Here is a 19,240-nt window from a genome sequence, read left to right as displayed (position 1 = left end):
ACCCAGAGCGATGCTTTTGTTATCTGCACAAGTACAAGGCACTTTACATTCCTGGATATTGAATTCTTCTCTTGGGTCTTGTCCACACAGGAAAATCCCAATGTAAACAATTGCTTTAGTGCAACGCCGGTGTGATACCCAACAATGCGTTAACGCAACCGACAATACCAGGATCACTAGAGATGAATTGCGTATGCATGAGATCCACGCGCGGTCAAATGCAGGCAGCAAGTTTTCAGGACGCCTCAAATAAAGCCCTCTTCAGTGTAGACCATTCACAAGTCACTGATACATGATGGAGTGACAGAATCTTTGAAGAAGAAGAGTTGGTTTTTATACTCTGCTTTTTCTCTACTTTTAAGGAGTCTCAAAGCAGCTTACAATCAACATTCCCCTCCTCTCCCCACAACAGACACCTTGTGAGGTAGGTGGGGCTGAGAGTTCGGAGGACTGTGACTGGCCCAGGGTCACCCAGCAGGTTGCATGTTGGAGGAGCTGAGAATCGAACCCGGTTCTCCGGACTAGGGTCTGCTGCTCTTAACCACTACAACATGCTGGCTCTCAACCCTTTGTGTGAATCAACCCTTTGAGTACTTGGAGAAGTTTAGGACACAGAAGTTATCTCTGAACAGGCAGCATACAGCAGCGTGGTGTAGTGGTTAAGAGCGGTGGTTTGGAGCGGTGGCCTCTGATCTGGAGGACCAGGTTTGATTCCCCACTCCTCCACATGAGTGGTGGAGGCTAATCTGGCAAACTGGATTTGTTTCCCCACTCCTCCACATGAAGCCAGCTGGGTGACCTTGGGCTAGTCACAGTTCTCTTAGAGCTCTCTCAGCCCCACCTACCTCACAGGGTGTCTGTTGTGGGGAGGGGAAGGGACGGTGATTGTCAGCCGGTTTGATTCTTCCTTAAGTGGTAGAGAAAGTCGGCATATAAAAACCAACTCTTCTTCTTCATTAACATGAACAAGAAATGAGAATCGGCCTGTTTTGTGTCTGCGAGTCCATCTGTGTGTCCAAAAAGGGGGTGGGGTCTTAACAATTAGAAGGCTGGTTCTCCCTGTACGTGCAAGAAAGGAGATTGTGAGCCAGTTTGATTCTTCCTTAAGTGGTAGAGAAAGTCGGCATATAAAAACCAACTCTTCTTCTTCTTCTTCTTCTTCTCCTTCTTCTCCTCCTTCTTCTCCTTCTTCTTGGCAGAAGTTTTGCAAAGACCACCACAGGACTTTGCCACCCCTCCCTTCCTGTCACCTTGCCCTCACTTGCTTTCTCCATTTTGAAAACAGCAACGATGCGAACGATCGTTTGGATTGGAACCTATCCTTAGGTCGTCCACTTTCCAGAAGGTTCTGTGATGGGGACAGGCTTTCAGTACCCTAGCAACCAATCCCCCCCATCTAGATTAAAAAACAAAAAACGAAGTAACGACACTTCGCAAGAGCTTCACAACATACATATTTAAATAGGTTCGGCTAACAATCGCTGCACCGAGGAGGGGAGCGGAGAACACAAGAGGGTCCTTTCACCCACCGGCTTGTCCCCGTGTCCCGAACTGTCGTCGGCTGGCCCAGCCAGAAGGCAGCTTTTCCGACCGCCGGCTTCCTCCTTAGGAATATGTACACCCTCCCGCCCCAAATACACAAGAAAAGGGACCAGGAAAAGGGACATATTTACAAAAAGGAAAAAAAAAAATCCCAGCCCAGCTTCAGTTTCCAGAGAGGCACCAGGCCGCCCTCAGGAAGTCCACTACAGTAGGGGAGGAGCCGGATCCGCAACTGCTCCGGGAAGAACCCTTGCACCCAGGAAGGAGCCGGGTGTTCCAGAGTCCTCCGGTTCCTGCCCTTCAGTTGATACGTAGCTTCACGTCTCTGTGGTCCATGGGTGTGACAACTTCGTTGGCGTAGCCGTTCTCGGAGCACAACGACAGCTCGTCCGTACCCTCCACTCCGCTGTTGATTTCTGAAAGGGAAGCCAAAGGAGAGGCTCACGTAGTGTGGCCGGCGAGGGGCGAAATCACAACACCAACGTTGAAATATAGAATCATAGAATCTTAGAGCTGGAAGGGACCACCAGGGTCATCTAGTCCAACCCCCTGCACAATGCAGGAAATTCCAAACTACCCTCCATACACCCCCATGCCCAGAAGATAGCCAAGGTGCCCTCCCTTGCATGATCTGCCTAAGGTCATAGAATCAGCATTGCTGACAGATGGCCATCTAGCCTCTGCTTTAAAACCTCCAGGGAAGGAGAGCCCACCACCTCCCAAGGGTCTGTTTCACTGAGGAACCGCTCTAACTGTTAGGAAATTCTTCTTAATGTTTAGCCGGAAACTCTTTTGGTTTAATTTCAACTCATTGGTTCTGGTCCGATCTTCTGGGGCAACAGAAAACAACTCGGCACCATCCTCTATATGACAGCCCTTCAAGTACTTGAACATGGTATTCATATCCCCTCTCAGTCTTCTCCTCTTCAGTCTGAACATTCCCAGCTCCTTCAACCTTTCCTCATAAGACTTGGTCTCCAGACCCCTCACCATCTTTGTTGCCCTCCTCTGGAAACGTTCCAGCTTGTCTACATCCTTCTTCCTTCTTAAAAGAAAAGTGCATCATGCCTGTTGTGTTATGCAAAGAGCATAAGTGATCACTGTCCTTTGTGGGCGCATGAAGAATGCACATGAATGAACACCATAAGCAGAGATTTCACCCATTGCTCAGCCAATGTGCAGAGTCTCCAGTTGACACCAGGAAATGTGCAGAATGACTCCATTTCATACGTCGCCCATTCACTATGCATATTTTCAATGTGTGGCTCGAGGAAGGCAAGGGCAAAATCCCTCCCGATGCGGTTCGTCTGTGCTTGTTATCCCCAGTGTCCACCGGCTAGCATTCATGTACATTCTCATCCCAACTGCATTCATCTCGACGTACACAAACTTGAAAATTAAAATTCCCAGTGCAACAACATTCCTGAGTTCTTCCCAACCCAAACATGCCATGCCCGATGCACCACCAGGTGAAAGGAAAAGACAAAGAAGAGCTGGTTTTTATACCCCACTTCTCTCTACTTTAGAAGTCTCAAACTGGTTTACAATCACTTTCCCTTCCTCTCCCCACAACAGACACCTTGTGAGGTAGGTGGGGCTGAGAGAGTTCTGAGAGAACTGTGATTGGTGCAAGGTCACCCACTGGTTCACCAGATTAGTCTGCCGCTCATGTGGAGGAGTGGGGAATAGGACTGTGCATATCGATAAACCCAAACCGAAAATAAGCCGAAAAAAGCCATTTTGGTAAATTTTGGGTTCGGGTTTACCGAATTCCAAAACCTGGGGGGGAAGCCAAAGCCAAATTGGCCATCCCCAGAAAAAACGGGTAATTTTCTGGCTTTTTCAGGTTCTCACCAGGCTTTGCGAAGCTCCTGGAGGGGGATTTTTTGAGTTAGAGCCCCCAAACTTGTAGGGTAGCTTTCAGGGACTATCCTTGCACGAACCCTCAAGTTTGGTGAAGATGGGGTCAGGGAGTCCAGTATTATGGCTCTGGAGAGGTTGCCCCCTCCCTCCTCCATAGACAAGCATTAGCCAATTAGCAAACAGAGAATCTGACTCTTACCTTCCTGCTTGTGTATGGAGGCGGGAGGGGGCAACCTCATCCAGAACCCATAACTTCAGACCCCCTGACCCAATCTTCACCAAACTTGGGGGTTCTTGTAAGAAGAGGCCCTGAAAGCTACCCTGCAAGTTTGGGGGCTCTAGCTTAAAAAATGTTTTCCAGGGCTGGAAAAAATTGGGCCCAATAAACCCAAACCCAAATTTTACCCCCCCAAAAAATTTTTTTGCACACCCCTAGTGGGGAATCAAACCCGGTTCTCCAGATTAGAGGCCACCGCTCTTAACCACTACACCACACTGGTTCACAGAGTGGTAGCTCTTTCCAGAGCAAAGATGGTAACCTCAAAAGGGGTTCCCAGGATGTGATCAGATCTAACCAAGGTCTTTACTATCTGGGGACTTCCAGTGGACTCTTAAATTTGATCCCTCTTTCCACAACAGGGCAGCTGGCACTGTGAACTCCCCTCGTGTGAGGCCTGTGATCATTATGTTGTGAAGCCGACAACCCCGCAATGCAAGAAGTGCATAAGACATGAAGCTGTTTGAGGTTAGATTTGAGCCCAGTAGCACTTTAGAGACCAACAAGATTTTCGAGGTATAATCTTAGCAAGACTCGAAGCTCTCTTTGTTAGCTACCACTGAGTTATCTCAACCAAGGGTATCTGACAAAGGGAGCTTTGACTCTCCGAAAGCTTAGACCCCGAAAACCCTGTTGGTCTCTAAGGTGCTACTGGACTCTTATCTAGCTCTGCTACTGCAGACCAAGACAGATACCCTCTGAAATGGTTTGGGGTTAGTAAAAGTGTCCCGGAGTAGCAGAGCAAGCCAAAATCCACTCATAGACAGAGAGGTGCAGCCGTTCCCAAGATCCTCCACCGTGCGGGTTAAAGCGATCCCAGCAATTCAATATCTCGGCGTTCTTACCTTGCTGGTAGGAAAACAAAATGCCAACAAGCCTGGCACCACCTAGTGGCTAAGACCTGCAAGACAGTTCCAAAAGACCGATTTGCACAGCGGGGGATGCTGGGGAGCTGCCGACGGGGTCTAATTTGCAAAGGCCCCTTTGCTGTCAAAGTGGGCTGTGCTTATGGATGTTGCCATGTGGCATCCAAACAGCCCTAGGCAATGGCCCACAGGGCAAAAGTCTCCAGCTCGAATCTGCCAAGAATTCGCTTAGGTGGCTTTTGACAGAGCTCTGCTGTTATAAATCTCTGAAGGAAGCCAGCTCTGCTCCACAAGAGCTCATACAGAAAGAAATGCCAAAGATCCTTGGACTGTCTCGACTGAGCTATTCTCATGAGAGTATTTAAGCATTATTAATGCTAAGCACCCCCCACCTCCAGCATGTTGGGAAATTGGAAAAAAAAAAAGGAAAGGGAATTAAACGATTCCGTTTCTCCAGCGTTGAGCAACCGCAGAGCCCGGGACAGAAACAGATTTGCTCGCTCCACGGAATCCAAACCACGAAAGCCCCCCGTGTCCTTACCCGAAAAGATCAGTTTCTCTTTCATGATGTTGACGTCCCGGCTGGACCGGCGCACTGCTGCGCTCAGCATGATCTGCTCAGGATTGTAGGACCTGATGCTGCCCAGACGCCACCTGCAATGGAAACGCAGAGCATAATGAACTCGCCGCGATCCTCCCGGCACCATTTCTGCCCTGCGAGATGAACAGTCGGCTAGCTGACCCGTGTTTGTGTGGTCCGTACTCTGTGCCCTGGGCTGGACGCAGAATGCGCACACACACTTTTGTATGTAGAGCACACACACACCTTTGTATGTAGAGCATTATTCTATGAGCACAGGGACTCAGCAGGGTCCCTAGGCACATCCAGATGGGAAGCCAGCAACAAAAACATATTTATTTAGACCATGATGGGTAGCCGTGTTTGTCTTTCTGTCTGTACAGCTAAATGTGGTGCCTTCCATGGATACAGATCACGATGGGCATGAACCAAAGTAGTCAGAAGCAGCGATAAACTCTTGAACCTTAATTCTGTCATAGCATCCTCGTATGAAAAAACCAACAACATCTGGATACAACTAACTCCCTCTTACAAGTGACTTGCCAAAGGCTCAAATTGGCTTCTAGCCATTCTTAATGACGCTAGGGGGGATTTAGGAATAGTCTGGTTTGGGGTTTGTGTAATGCAGTGGTTCCCAAAGTGGGCAGTACCACCCCCTGGGGGGGCAGTGGGATTACCTAGAGGGGGCACTAAGAGGCAAGAGAGCAGCAGGGGGGAGCAGAAGGGGGCGCTAGAGGTGGGCCCCTTCAACAGTGTTGTTCACTAATTTACAACAGATCGAGCTATGGCCCCATGCTGGCAAATATGGTGGAAACTATCAGCATTTTTTTCCAGACTTTGAAGAGCTGGTACCACTGGATCAACTTCATCAGTTTTGTTGAATGAATTTCAACTAAAAAGTTGCAATTTGATTTTGAACAGATGTGCAATTAATTGTCACTGTTTTCAAATTTTATTGTTCTTATCTTCTTTAGTGAGTCATGCAAACCCCTATTTTGAATAATGCTTTTTATAGGGGGCGCTGGGGTTGAGTTTGTGCAACCAAGGGGGCGGTGACCCGAAAGGTTTGGGAACCACTGGCGTAACCGGAACATTGTTTATCCATCTCTATAAATTGCTGAGCTACTTATCATTAAGTTGGGAGAGACCTCCGTGGTGACGGTCTCTCTCCCGTCTGTGCAGATGCTATATGTCTGTTATGTCTTTTGTTGTGTTTAACTGTTATGTCTTTTTCCAGGATATGCATTGTTCTCTTTATTAAAGCTGTCTCTCCAGACTTCAGGGTTTCTCTGAGTTCATTCTTAAATAAAATTAGGTTCAGCCTGGAGAACTCCCGCTTCATTGGTCTGCAACCGTGAGACTGAAATCCAGCAGCACATTAAGGACCAACCAGATTTCCAGGGTATATGCTTTCAAGAGCCAAAGTTGATGAAGGTGGCTTTGAGTCCCGAAATACGTTGGAATTACTTCGGATTTTTGAGGTGCCACTGGATGCGAATCATGCTCTTTTCACCAACTGATGTTGTTTTCCTCCATGCCATGAAAATGACACCCCATTACGCCTCTGTTAAAGGGACAGGGGCTTTTAATTCTTCTACAGGCCTGTCGGCAACACTAGTGAAACCGCTGGCCAGTATTGTCTACTCTGACCGGCGGCAGCTCGCCAGGGTCTCAGGCTGAGATCTTTCACATTACCTACTGCCTGGTCCTTTCAACTGGAGATGCTGGGGATTGAACCTGGGACCTTCGGTGTGCCAAGCAGATGCTCTACCACTGAGCCATGGCCCTTCCACAAGGGAAATTTTTCCTAATGTTCAACTGAAATGTACCCTCTTGTAATTTGAGAACTAGTTTTAGAACTAGTTTTGTCCTCTGAAATAGCAGAGAACAAATCTTCTCACAAAACACCGCTTCATCAGCCAACATATTTAAGACTCATACCCGTTTCATTGTCTTAAAACATACACACATGCCTCATGTCACAAATCAACAACTTAGGATTTAATTTCCAGCTGACATAACAGCAGCTTTGACACCACAGATTGTTTTCCACTAGGCCTTTTGATCTGCACGTCACGAAAATATGATTCTCTATCTCACATACGCACAAACACAAAATGGGAAGTGACCCCCCAAAATTCTCATGAAGATGGGAAATGTGGCTATCTACATTTCCATTAAATAACGAAATATAGCCCTAAACCACCTTATTAACAGTCACATTTGTATATGAATATCCAAAACACAGACAGAAACCCACAAAAAAATGTGGGGGAAAAAACCCCCACACAGCCCTAAGAAATCAGAAGTAATAGCCCTCTATGCAAAGGACACAAGACCCAACTCCCTAACTTTGACTTCCATAGCTCCACCTAGTAGTCATGTAAGTAAGGTTGCCAAGTCTCTCCTCGCAGCCGGCAAGAGGTTTACAGAGGCTGGGTTGGGGGTGGCGATCGAAGTCATGCACATGATGACGTCACTTCCGGTTTAGGCGGACGTTCCGGCATTGCACTGGAGGGACGCTCTAGCACTTTCGAAAATACTCTATAGCGTTTTCTATAGAAATTTCCCGGGTGCTGGAGCATCTCCCCAGTGCGATGCAGGAACTTCCGCGTAAACCGGAAGTGATGTCATCACGTACATGACAGCGAACGCTCCCCCTCCCTTCCCCCGCCTGCTTCTGCCCGCCGACCAGCTGAGAGTCGGCGGGCAGCAGAAGCGACTGGCAGGCAATTGCCCACCATAACCAGGCAGTCGGGAACCGTACATGTAAGCAATCTAACGTTACTTAGGGTTGCCAGATCCCTCTTCACAACCGGCGGGAGATTTTTGGGGCGGAGACTGAGGAGGCTGGAGTTTGGGGAGGGGAGGCACTTCAGTGCCATAGAGTCCAATCGCCAAAGTAGCCATTTTCTCCAGGGGAACTGATCTCTATCGGCTGGGGATCCGCTGTAATAGTAGGAGATCTCCAGCTGGTACCTGGAGGTTGGCAACCCTAATGTTACTCCCTCCACAAAGGAGCCAAACCTTTTCCACCAGAGAGAAACTTAAGTAGGGTTGCCAACCTCCAGGTAGTAGCTGGAGATCTCCCGCTATCACAACTGATCTCCAGCCGATAGAGATCAGTCCCCCTGGAGAACATGGCCGCTTTGGCCATTGGTCTCTATGGCATTGAAGACCGTCCCCCAAACCCCGCCCTCCTCAGGATCCGCCCCAAAAACCTCCCGCCGGTGGCGAAGGGGGACCTGGCAACCCTAAACCTAAGGCCAGCTAAATACTGGCTCTGTCCTGACCCTGGCCCTTAAGGCCTGTAGGCCTCAAGGAAGCCTCTCTCTCTCTCCCACAAAGGCCTGAGGCCCTGCATCCGTTTGGCCAGAGGTCTACATTTCCTAGCCACTCTCTGAGCCTTGTGATTGGACGGAGGGAGAAATGGAGGGAAAACAGGCACCAATCGCTGTTGAGGAGGTGGAGCTGCAACAGAGGGCATATAAGGCCCTGCCCACAGCAGGAGGCGGCGCACTCCCTGAAGCCGGCGGTCCGGTAGGCTGCTTTTGGAGGGAGCTGATCTGCTGCACGTGGCGGGGTGAGCCTGGCCTGCTGGGATCAGGTATCGAAGCAGAGCAGGGACTACGATAAGGTCGTTGCGTCAGGGGGCTCGGCTGTTTTCCAGCCAGCTTCTTTCTTTGTGAGTTTTGCCCTGTCTTAATTCTGTCCTCTTTGGATTGCCAGCCTCCAGGTGGTAGAATTCAAAATATGGCACTTAAACAGAAATATCCAAATCAGGAGAGTCACGATGCAAAACTTGCAGTTAGAGTAATGTATTAAACAGTAATGTATTAAACAGAAATATCCAAATCAGGAGAGTCACGATGCAAAACTTGCAGTTAGAGTAATGTATTACTCTAACTGCAAGTTTTGCATCGTGACTCTCCTGATTTGGATATTTCTGTTTAAGTGCCATATTTTGAATTCTACACTCCTGTAAGCACTTATTAGCTGTTTTTTGAATACAGCCTCCAGGTGGTGGCTGGAGATCTCCTGGGATTACAACTGCTCTCCAGGTGACTGAGATCAGGGGCCGTGGCTCAGTGGTAGGGCATCTGCTTGGCATGCAGAAGGCCCCAGGTTCAATCCCCGGCATCGCCAGTTAAAGGGACCAGGCGAATAGATGATGTGAAAGACCTCTCTCTGCCTGAGACCCTGGAGAGCCGCTGCCGGTCTGAGTAGCCAATACTGACTTTGATGGACCAAGGGTCTGGTTCAGTATAAGGCAGCTTCATGTGTTCACCTCGGAACAATGACCATTTTAGAAGGTGGAGTCTATGGCAGGGGTGTCAAACATAGGGCCCGCGGGCCAGATTGGACTCTTTGAGAGCTCTTATCTGGCCCGCAAGACAGTCACCCCCACACACTTTTGATCCTGCCTGGCAAGGCATGGCCCGACTCAATTGAGGGACATTTATGTCATATCCGGCCCTTGTAACAATTGAGTTTTAAAACCCTGCTCTATGGCATTATAACCCACTGAAGTACTTTCCCAAAACCTGCCCTCCTCAGGCTCCCCCCCGCCAAAGTCTCAAGGTATTTCCCAACCTAGAGCTGGCAACCTTATATTACTGGTATTTGTTTAATAAGCCATTTTCTTGCTTATTCTGCCTGGTTCTTCGCGCCTCAAATTCGGCCCTACATCAGGAGTTGCCTGGAAGGGGGAGGGTGCTCTGGGCTCTCTCTAGGGAAGCCCTTGAACCAGAGTGGTGGCAGTCAGTTAAGGCCCATCCCAGGGAGAGAATCCCTGGAAGCGATGCACAGCCCCACATCATTCCATGGCAGGATCCGTCGCCATGTAACATACCCCACTCCCAAGTTCCCAGCAAACCTAGAAAGAGCTGGGGTTTTCAGGCAATCAGGACCAGATAACATAACAACCAAACCCCCCCATGCCTGAAACCCCCCCCCCAAAATTATCTTGACAGTTTGGCAGCAAGAGATCCTCGTTTTCGCCCTTCCTGTGGAGAAGTCGAGAAGATTGGCGCGTCATGAGAGGGCAGGAAAGAGAGGGCGAGGGCGACATGCTGAAAAGCACAGGCATGTGCAGAAGCAGCTTGGATGAAGTGAGAGAAGGAAGGTGAAATCTGTAGAAACTATACCCACTACCCACTACCATCAAAAGCAGCAGCCGGGCCGTTTGGGAATGGTGCCCTTTTCATATGCATTGAATGGGAACATTTCCATACAGGGGAGCAAATCGCTATAAACACATATCATTTAAACACATTTATTTTGCACCTTTGGGAGGGGAAATTCACAAAAAAAATGCCCACGTGAGCTAGGAAGCAGCAGGCAACCAGGACTCCCCACAAGCCTTTGAAAGCGGTGGTTCTCAAATGTTAGGAACCCAAAGACCCCCCCATGCTGATTAAACATTTTTCACGAATTCCCCAAGCACCCTTCCCCCACTCCACATGCCGGGCAGCCCTCTTTCGAAGCATGCGCGGCAAGAGGTGTATGCCTCATGGAGCGTTCCCCCATTACATCCCCCAAATGACACTCTGAGACCTCAGATCGGCTACAGCTTTAAAACATTTTTCTCCAATTAGCTTTTATTATCTCTATATGACCTACAAGGTCAGGTCTCAGAGGGCAGCTGATTCTGTAAGACTACAACCTCAAAAGCCCTGAGTCAAGTTCTGACCTAGGGGTGTTGAACTCATTTGTTATGAGGGCCAGATATGACATAAATGTCACTTGGTTAGGCTGGGCCATGCCTTGCCAGACCAGATCAGGACTGGGGGAGGTGGCTGGCTTGCGGGCCAGATAAGAGCTCTCAAGGGGCCGGATCCAGAATGTGGGCTGTATGTTTGACCACCTTGTTCTAACCAATCTCACCCCTTATTTGGAAGGGACTGCACTGAAGACCTCAAGGAAGTTCCTTTTTGCGTCCACCGCTCATGTGGAGGAGTGGGGAATCAAACCCGGTTCTCCAGATTATAGAGTCCACCACTCCAAACCACCGTTCTTAACCACTACACCACACTGAGTACAAAGAGGGCTTTAAAAAAATAAGAATATTTCCAAAACCTAGTTGAAGCATGCTTTTTTCTGAGCTGGAGGTACAAATCACTCTTGCTCTGAATATTTTTGAAGACCATAACAATCAGCCATACTGAGACAATGGGTAACAGGAAGCATACCCGATCAGTGACTCACACAGAGTCACTGAACATAGACTATTTTACCCAGCCCCTGCACTGGACTGACTGACCTAATCACACCAGGTGGAAAGATAGCTGCCCCATTACTGGGACAAAGCAAAGCTGAACAGCCAAACAGAGATATATGGAGGGTAGCCTCCTCTGTGAGTGGGCGTTCTGGCCTCCTAGGATTGCTTGCAGTACACTTTGATCCTACCAAAAGACCACCTAACCCAATTTCTGGTCCCACGTGCGCACACAGTGCAATAAAACTTTCAGCAATGAGAACCTTCAGTGGATTTCTTAACCAGCGTAAGGAATCCATCCTATGGATAAGCCCATATTTGCAGCAATGCCGTAAAAAGGAAACAAAAATTAAAAAAGAGAAGGAAGGTGGGATGGGGCACCAGAAATTACCTGATTATGTGATAGCTGTAAAGATGCCAAGATGCAGCAGCAAAGAGAGAGAAAAAAGGGAGAAAAGAGAAAGAGAGAGGAGGAACATGCAACGTCAGAGCAGTAAGAAAATGAACAAGGCAAGAAGGCAACAAGAGCCCCTTCCAAAGCCGTTGGGGATACATATTCTCCACCCCTCTAGCAAAGTTAACAATGCAGAAGAGAACAAAAGGCATTTTTACACCAATGACATGGAAGGGGGTGGAGCCTAAAGCGGGTGAGGTCCTACCCCATCCCTTTGCCAGTCCCTTCTAGCCCCACCCTCTGCCCTGCAGCAGGATACTGGCCTCCTTAACCAGATACTGGCACCCCTTGCCCAACATTGAAAGAACAGCTGCAGGGACACCCCCAGCAACTGATTCTTTGTCCTGCCTATGGTGGTTGGGGAACTGTTGCCTTCTCTTCTTTCGGGCATCCTCGGGTGGATTTTGTAACCCCCCCCCCACGCACGCACACACATTAAATCTAATCTCGGTTTGCTTCTGAACTGTTTTAACTTGCCAGTCCTGTCCATGGGGCATTTATGCAGGGCCTTTTCCCTCGCAGTCACCCCCACCAACCACTCCAGTGCTTCGTTTTGATTATGCACGCCTTTCCCAACCGTCAAAAGTCACTCCCCCCATTTCTGCACGTTTTGCCCGTGTTTTTCGGATGCCGTTTTAGCGAGAATCCAGAAAGCGCGGGCAAAACGTGCGGGGAGAGTGGGACAGTCGGGAAAGGCATGCATAATCAAAACAAAGCACTGGAGCGGTCGGCGGAGGTGACCATGAGGGAAACAGCCCTGCATAAATGTCCATAGTGCATGGCCCGGATAACTAGTCTGCGATTGACATCCCACACTTTTGACCATCTATTATCACTGTGTCCTGAGTTCTTCTCAAGACTGTTAATCCCAAAACTCCAAAATAGTTATTTCCTCCTGCTCTCAGGACTAAAGTGAGGGTTCCTGTACCTTAGAAGCCACATGGAAGATAAAGTGAGGTCTAGTTCCAAAGGCAGACTGTCCCTGTACACTTTGCGATCCACCGTCACTCCTAGATCTCTCCTCCGTAAACTTTCCGGAGGAGCCTCTGAGTCCTGGACTCAAATTCCTATTACCTCCACCCATGAAAGGGGCACCTTCAAAGCTCAATCCCCAAAATCAAAAAGGCAAGAGGTATAGCTCATGTAGGCCTGTACCACCTCACAGCGCATGCACAGGATTCCTTTTTAAATCCTTCTCACGTCAAAGGCCTTCTCTTGCATGTGGAAAGCTGGCACGTCGAGGAGGAGGTCTAAACTAAGAATCCGCCATCTCAACATGCTAGTGTTTTCACATGTGGGGCGATCACAAAAGGCGAGTGTTTCGAACCAAGATCGCCTCCTCCCGGCAATGGGATATTTTGGAAGCGGTGTGTCCCACGCGCTTCTCTGGCCCCTGGATTCTTTTCACTGGGATAAGTGCTCTGTTATGGGTGCGGCATTGTTCCCTTGTACCTGCCCCGGGGCACTTCCACAGTATTCTGGTAGCGCAAGAGTTGAGAAACCACATGGGAGGGATAGAGAACAGCCTCTGCAGAAACACTGCAGCCCTGGATATGGCCAGTTCTACTGTGCCGTACCTGTGGGCTTTCTAGATTCTCGTGGTACCAGAGCAGCGTGGAGCGGAGTCGCAAAAGAGCGACGACCGTGTTCACCATCGGACAGCTGTTTCCACGGCCCCCTTCCACATCCCCCTAAGGCACAGCTGGGGCCAAATAACAAGGGTCACATAACAAAAGGCGAGTTGACCTGCAGCGGCGCTACTTACTTCTGGAATATAAAAACGCCTACAATTACGGTAAATGAAATGAGATCGGCTGTTATCCAGATTAGATAGTACTCATCCAGAGGCTGGAAGACAAAAAGACAAAGATGCCCAGACACCTTTGCGTTAGTACATCCATTTCAGGGATTATCTCTCCATCTAAATGGGGATGGGGGGCTCTACTTGGGTTTCAGGCTCAAGTTCCTAAACCCTCTCTCCACCTAACTGCATTTGGAACAGCCAGATTCTGGAAGTTGGGATAATAAAACTAGGCAAATGAGACACTAATGTGCTCATTTATACCAACTGCAAAATCTGGATCTTTGAGTGAAAAAAACCTGCTAGACGCCGGGTGGACTATGGCCTGCTGGGGGAACAGACAAAGGACTGCGGAATTGCCCTCCACTTGTACTTAGGTGGGGCAAAAGGGGATGGAAAGGGGAACAGACCCATACCCCAGGAACTTATGGAGGGACCAAAACCCCAATACAGCTGCAAGTGGTTTGGGGGGGGGGAATAAGGATGAATGCAATAATTTACTATTTAGCCATTTCTACCATCTGTTGCTAGAAGGAAATCCTTTCCCCAGCCCTCATTAGATCAATACCCCAGGAATTGAAAAAGCCACAAAATCTAGGTACACCCTTCAATTCACAACCTCACCAATTGAAATCACACCTTACCCACCCACCCCCAAAGAATGAATCCGAAACGGTGGTCGGATTCATCATTGAAATAAAAGCGATGGAAAAGCCGGAGGCTGAATGTATCTAAGAGGAAGGCCAAACCACTAGATGGCACCCAGAAACCACCACATTTATAATTCCGGACAGGAAGGGAGTGGAGGTTGCTGGAGCGACAGCATGTTTGGATGATCAATGGATGTGGCCCAAATGGCGTGAAAGTCCCTCCCGTTGAAAAAATAAGAGTGTAGTCCAGTCTGCGTGTAATGAGGCACATGTGTGGTGAAACTCTAGAAAGCTCAGAAATGCCGCCTTGCTGGAAGTAGACTGCATCCAACACGAAAAATGGGTCACAGTGCAGATACAGTTAAGGATTACTGCCCTTGTACAAATCTATGGTGAGACCACGCGTGGAATACTGTGTGCAGTTTTGGTCACCCCACTTACAAAAGGATATTGCAGAGCTTGAGAAGGTGCAGGAAAAAGCAACCAAAATCATCAGGGGGCTGGAGCAACTGCCCTATGGGGAGCGGTTGAAACACTTAGGGCTGTTTAGCTTGGAAAGAAGTTGGTTAAGGGGAGACACGATGGAGGTCTATAAAATTATGCATGGTGTGGAGAGAGTGGACGGGGAGAAGCTTTTCTCCCTCTCTCATGATACCAGAACGCGGGGGTCATCTGCTGGAGCTGGAGGCGGGAGATTCAAAACAGGCAAAAGGAAGTGTTTCTTCACACAATGCATGGTTAAATCGTGGAACTCCCTGCCCCAGGATGTGGTGATGCTGCCAATTTTGAAGGCTTTAAGAGGGGAGTGGACATAAACCTGGAGGAGAGAGCTATCGATGGCTACTAGTCAAAATGGATACTAGTCATAATGCATACCTATTCTCTCCAGGATCTGAGGAGAATGCCAAATATACTAGGTGCTGTGGCAGGACAATGCTGCTACAGTTGTCTTGTTTTTAGGCTTCTTAGAGGCACCTGGTTGGCCACTGTGTGAACAGACTGCTGGACTTGATGGATCTTGGTCTGATCCAGCAGGGCTTTTCTTATGTTCTTATGAATCTGTGGGGCTGCCTTGTACAGGGTCCAGACCCCTGGGTGTCTAGCTCAGTGCCAGTCACTCAGAATGGCAGCAGCTTGCCAGGGTCTTGGGTAGAGAAATGGCTTTTCCATGCTACTGTCTGAGATCCTTTTAACTGGAGACAAGACTGAAAATGGGACCTTTTTCTGCATGAGGAGCAGGTGCCCCACCTTGGAGTTGTCCAGCTTATAACAATTTCTATGATCAATACTTGGTGCAATATTACAGGTGAACATTCTCTCTTCTCCTTCCAGCCCCCAGAGGGGAGGAGCTGTGGCTCAGCGGTAGAGCATCTGTTCGGCATGCAGAAGGTCCCAGGTTCAATCCCCAACATCTCCAGCTAAAAGGATCAAGTGGCAGGTGATGTGAAAGACCTCAGCCTGAAACCATGGAGAACTGTGGGGAGGAGCTTTGGCTCAGTAGTAGAGCATCTGCTCGGCATGCAGAAGGTCCCAGGTTCAATCTCCGGTATCTCCAGTTAAAGGGACCATGTGAGTAGGTAATGTGAAAGTCCTCTGCCTGAGACCCTGGAGAGCCGCTGCCGGTCTGAGTAGACGATACTGGCTTTGATGGACCAGGGGTCTGACTCAGTAGAACACTCATGTGTTGCCAACCTACAGGTGGGACATGCAGATCACCTGAAATTACAACAGATCTCCAGATGACAGAGGTCAGTTCCCCTGGGAAAAATGGCTGCTTTGGAGAACGAATTCTGTAGCATTATACTCAATGAAGTTCCCTCCCCCGTCTCCACCCCCTAAATCTCCATGAATTTCCCATCCGGGAATTGGCAGCCCTCCCTCCTTGCAACCCCCAGTGTAAGAATTGCCCTCCGCATCCACACCAAAGAGTTACCTTAACCTGCATCCCGTCTTCAAAAGTGGGCAGCCAGATGCCCCATGGAAGGTTAAGGCATGACCTACCTTTGCAGAGTTGGCGGGGGAACCACGGTTGCCCACCCACCACCAACACTCCAAGTGCTCGGAACAGACCAGAGAAAAAACTCTGGCAAAACTAAGCCCACTTACCATTAGCCAGACGGGGGAAGTCAGCCTGCTGAGGGTGTGAGAGTTATCGGAGGTGACGGACTGAACTCCGGCACACCACAGGACGGAGAAGAGCCATGGCTCGTTCACAATGTACAGGTTCACGCTCAGATTAGCAGCTGCGTACTCCCTGTTGGAGGGGGAAAGACCAGGTCTTAGAAGCAGCCAGGGGCTCCCCTGTTTCTATCATCCAGCAAAATAGAAACGTTCAGCAGTGCATTCTAGTAATAGAGCCAGCGTGGTGCAGTAGTTAGGAGTGGAGGACTCTAGTTCGGAGAAATGGGTTCGATTCCCCACTCCTCCACATGAGCGGCGGACTCTAATCTGGTGAACTGGGGTTGTTTCCCCACTCCTCCACATGCAGCCAGCTTGGTGACCTTGGGTTAGTTGCAGTTCTCTCCGAACTCTCTCAGCCCCACCTACCTCACAAGGTGTCTGTTGTGGGAAGAGGAAGGCGATTAGAAGAAGAGTTGGTTTTTATATGCCAACTTTCTCTACCACTTAAGGAACAATCAAAGCAGCTTACAATCACCTTCCCCTCCTCACAACAGACACCCTGTGAGGTAGGTGGGACTGACAGAGTGTGACTAGCCCAAGGTCACCCAGCTGGCTTCATTTGTAGGAGTGGGGAATCAAACCCAGTTCTCCAGAACAGAGTCCATTGCTCCAAACCACCACTATTAACCATTACACTACCACTTTTAACCACTACACCAAGAAGAGTTGGTTTTTATATGCTGACTTTCTCTACCACTTAAGAAACAATCACCTTCCCCCTCCCCACAACAGACAACCTGTGAGGTAGGTGGGGCTGAGAGAGCTGTAACTAGCCCCAGGTCACCCAGCTGGCTTCGTGTGTAGGAGTGGGGAAACAAATCCAGTTCACCAGATTAGCCTCCGCCGCTCATGTGGAGGAGTGGGGAATCAAACCCGGTTCTCCAGATCAGACTCCACCGCTCCAAACCACCGCTCTTAACCACTGCACCACGCTGTAGTGAGAAAGGTGGACTACAAATTGAATGCATGAAATAACTTAGAATGAGTACATTTTGCAGCAGAAGCTAAAAAGCAGAACCTGATATCTTCACCGGTGACCTTGGTGTACCGAAGGTTCAGTTTCCGGAAGCCTTCATCCCGCAATTTTTGGGCATCAGCCTTGGCGTCGGTGGTCTGTTGGAACCCAGGGGCAACCTGCTGAACCAGCTTTCGCTCCGTGTCAGGCAGCCACATCACCTGGGAGGAGCAAGGAATGGGTAGCCGTGTTAGTCTGTCTGTAGCTGTAGAAAAGAGCAGGAGTCCAGTAGTTCCTTAAAGACTAACAAAATTTCTGGTGAGGTATGAGCTTCGCCCTTCCACCCTCTACATTGGACAAATGGGTCAGTCCCTACGACAAAGTTTGAATGAACATAGGTCTGACATCACAAACCACAAAATTCAGAAACCAGTGGGGGAACATTTTAACCTTCCAGAACATTCAGTTGCTTATATAAGAGGAGCAGATCTCTTACAAAGGGATTTCAAAGGGAGATAAGAAAGGGAGACTGCTGAATTACCACTAATAATGAAGCTCAAGACAATGCATTCTCCTGGATTGAATAGAGACCTGGGATTCCTGTCTCATTACCAATGCTGATTTCTCCATGCCTACAACCCCTTTGCATATGACACCTAATCCAATCACGCCTGCTAATGTCATTTACTTGCTTTTGACATTTACACATTGCCATTGGATGTCTGAATTCACTCTTCTCTACTTAAGGATAGATGGAATCACATTCTAGCTGTATCTGAGGAAAGCTCATATCCCGCCAGAAATTCTGTTAGTCTTTAAGGTGGTACTGGACTCTTGCTCTTTTCTACTAAAAACACCGAATGTTTCTCAAAATACCTCAACTTCTAATTACACCGGTGCTATAAATATTAAGAATATTGTTGAACCAACTGACATCCTGAAACATAATATTGCTCCGGTTAAGCAACAAGATCAGCTTGAGTTCTCTTCAATGCTTTTTAATCTTCTCCCACGCAGAGCAGCCTTCACAAATGGAAACAATTTCCATTATCGGTAATTGCCCCCATGTCTTCCCAATTAAATCTTTAATGGAGACCCAACTTTAAGTAAAAAATGAGAGAGAGAGCGTGGCATAGTGATTAGAGGGCTAGTCAAGGACTCGGTAGCCTGGGGACGCAAAGCTTCACTTGGCCAAGTCTATCGCAGGGTGGCCTGGACCCCAGTCACTTTCTCTCATCCTAGCCTACCTGGCAGGACTGTTGTGAAGGCAGAACAGAGGAAGGGAGAAAACCACCCCAATCGCCCTAAGCTTCTTGAAGGAAGAATGAGATAAAATAAAATGACAGGAGGAAAAATACAGGACAAAATTGTTTCAGGTGGGTAGCCGTGTTGGTCTGCAGTAGCAGAGGAACACTAGAGTCCAGTAGCCTTTTGAAGACCAACAAGATTTCCAGGGGATTTCCTCCCTCTACCCCCCGCCCTCTCAACTAGTAGTTCCTGAAGCGACTGATAAACCCCATTTAGAGGAAGATTTGCTTTTTATATCCCACATTTACCTTTAAGGAGCCTCAAAGCGGCTTACGATCACCTTCCCTCCCCACAGAAGGCACCTTCCAAGGTAGGTGGGGCTCATAGAGTTCAGAGAGAACTGTGACTAGCCTGAGGTCACCCAGCAGGCTTCACCAGATAACAGGAAGTATTTCTTCACCCAACACATAGTTAAGTTGCGGAACTCCCTGCCCCAGGATGTGGTGATGGCTGCCAACTTGGAAGGCTTTAAGAGGGAAGTGGACCTGTTCATGGAGGATGGGGCTCTCAGTGGCTACTAGTAAAAATGGAGACTAGTCATGATGC

At 48.7% G+C, this 19,240-nt stretch overlaps 1 protein-coding gene across 1 annotated transcript in view; it reads right to left on the bottom strand.

The window, feature by feature from the left end:
- Positions 1–1,837: 1,837 nt before the first annotated feature.
- The window catches only part of GDPD5 (glycerophosphodiester phosphodiesterase domain containing 5), an 85,437-nt gene continuing 68,034 nt past the window's right edge, over positions 1,838–19,240 (bottom strand). The window contains 5 exon segments of the mRNA XM_056858456.1: positions 1,838–1,958; positions 5,090–5,202; positions 13,565–13,647; positions 16,357–16,504; positions 17,450–17,607. Of these exon segments, the coding sequence (XP_056714434.1) occupies positions 1,843–1,958; positions 5,090–5,202; positions 13,565–13,647; positions 16,357–16,504; positions 17,450–17,607 (618 nt within the window). The 3' untranslated portion in view covers positions 1,838–1,842.

Source organism: Euleptes europaea, chromosome 12, assembly GCF_029931775.1.
Source record: "Euleptes europaea isolate rEulEur1 chromosome 12, rEulEur1.hap1, whole genome shotgun sequence".
Taxonomy (NCBI): domain Eukaryota; kingdom Metazoa; phylum Chordata; class Lepidosauria; order Squamata; family Sphaerodactylidae; genus Euleptes; species Euleptes europaea.
Note: the sequence above shows the minus strand (reverse complement) of the source record. Positions and strands in the feature narration are given on the sequence as shown.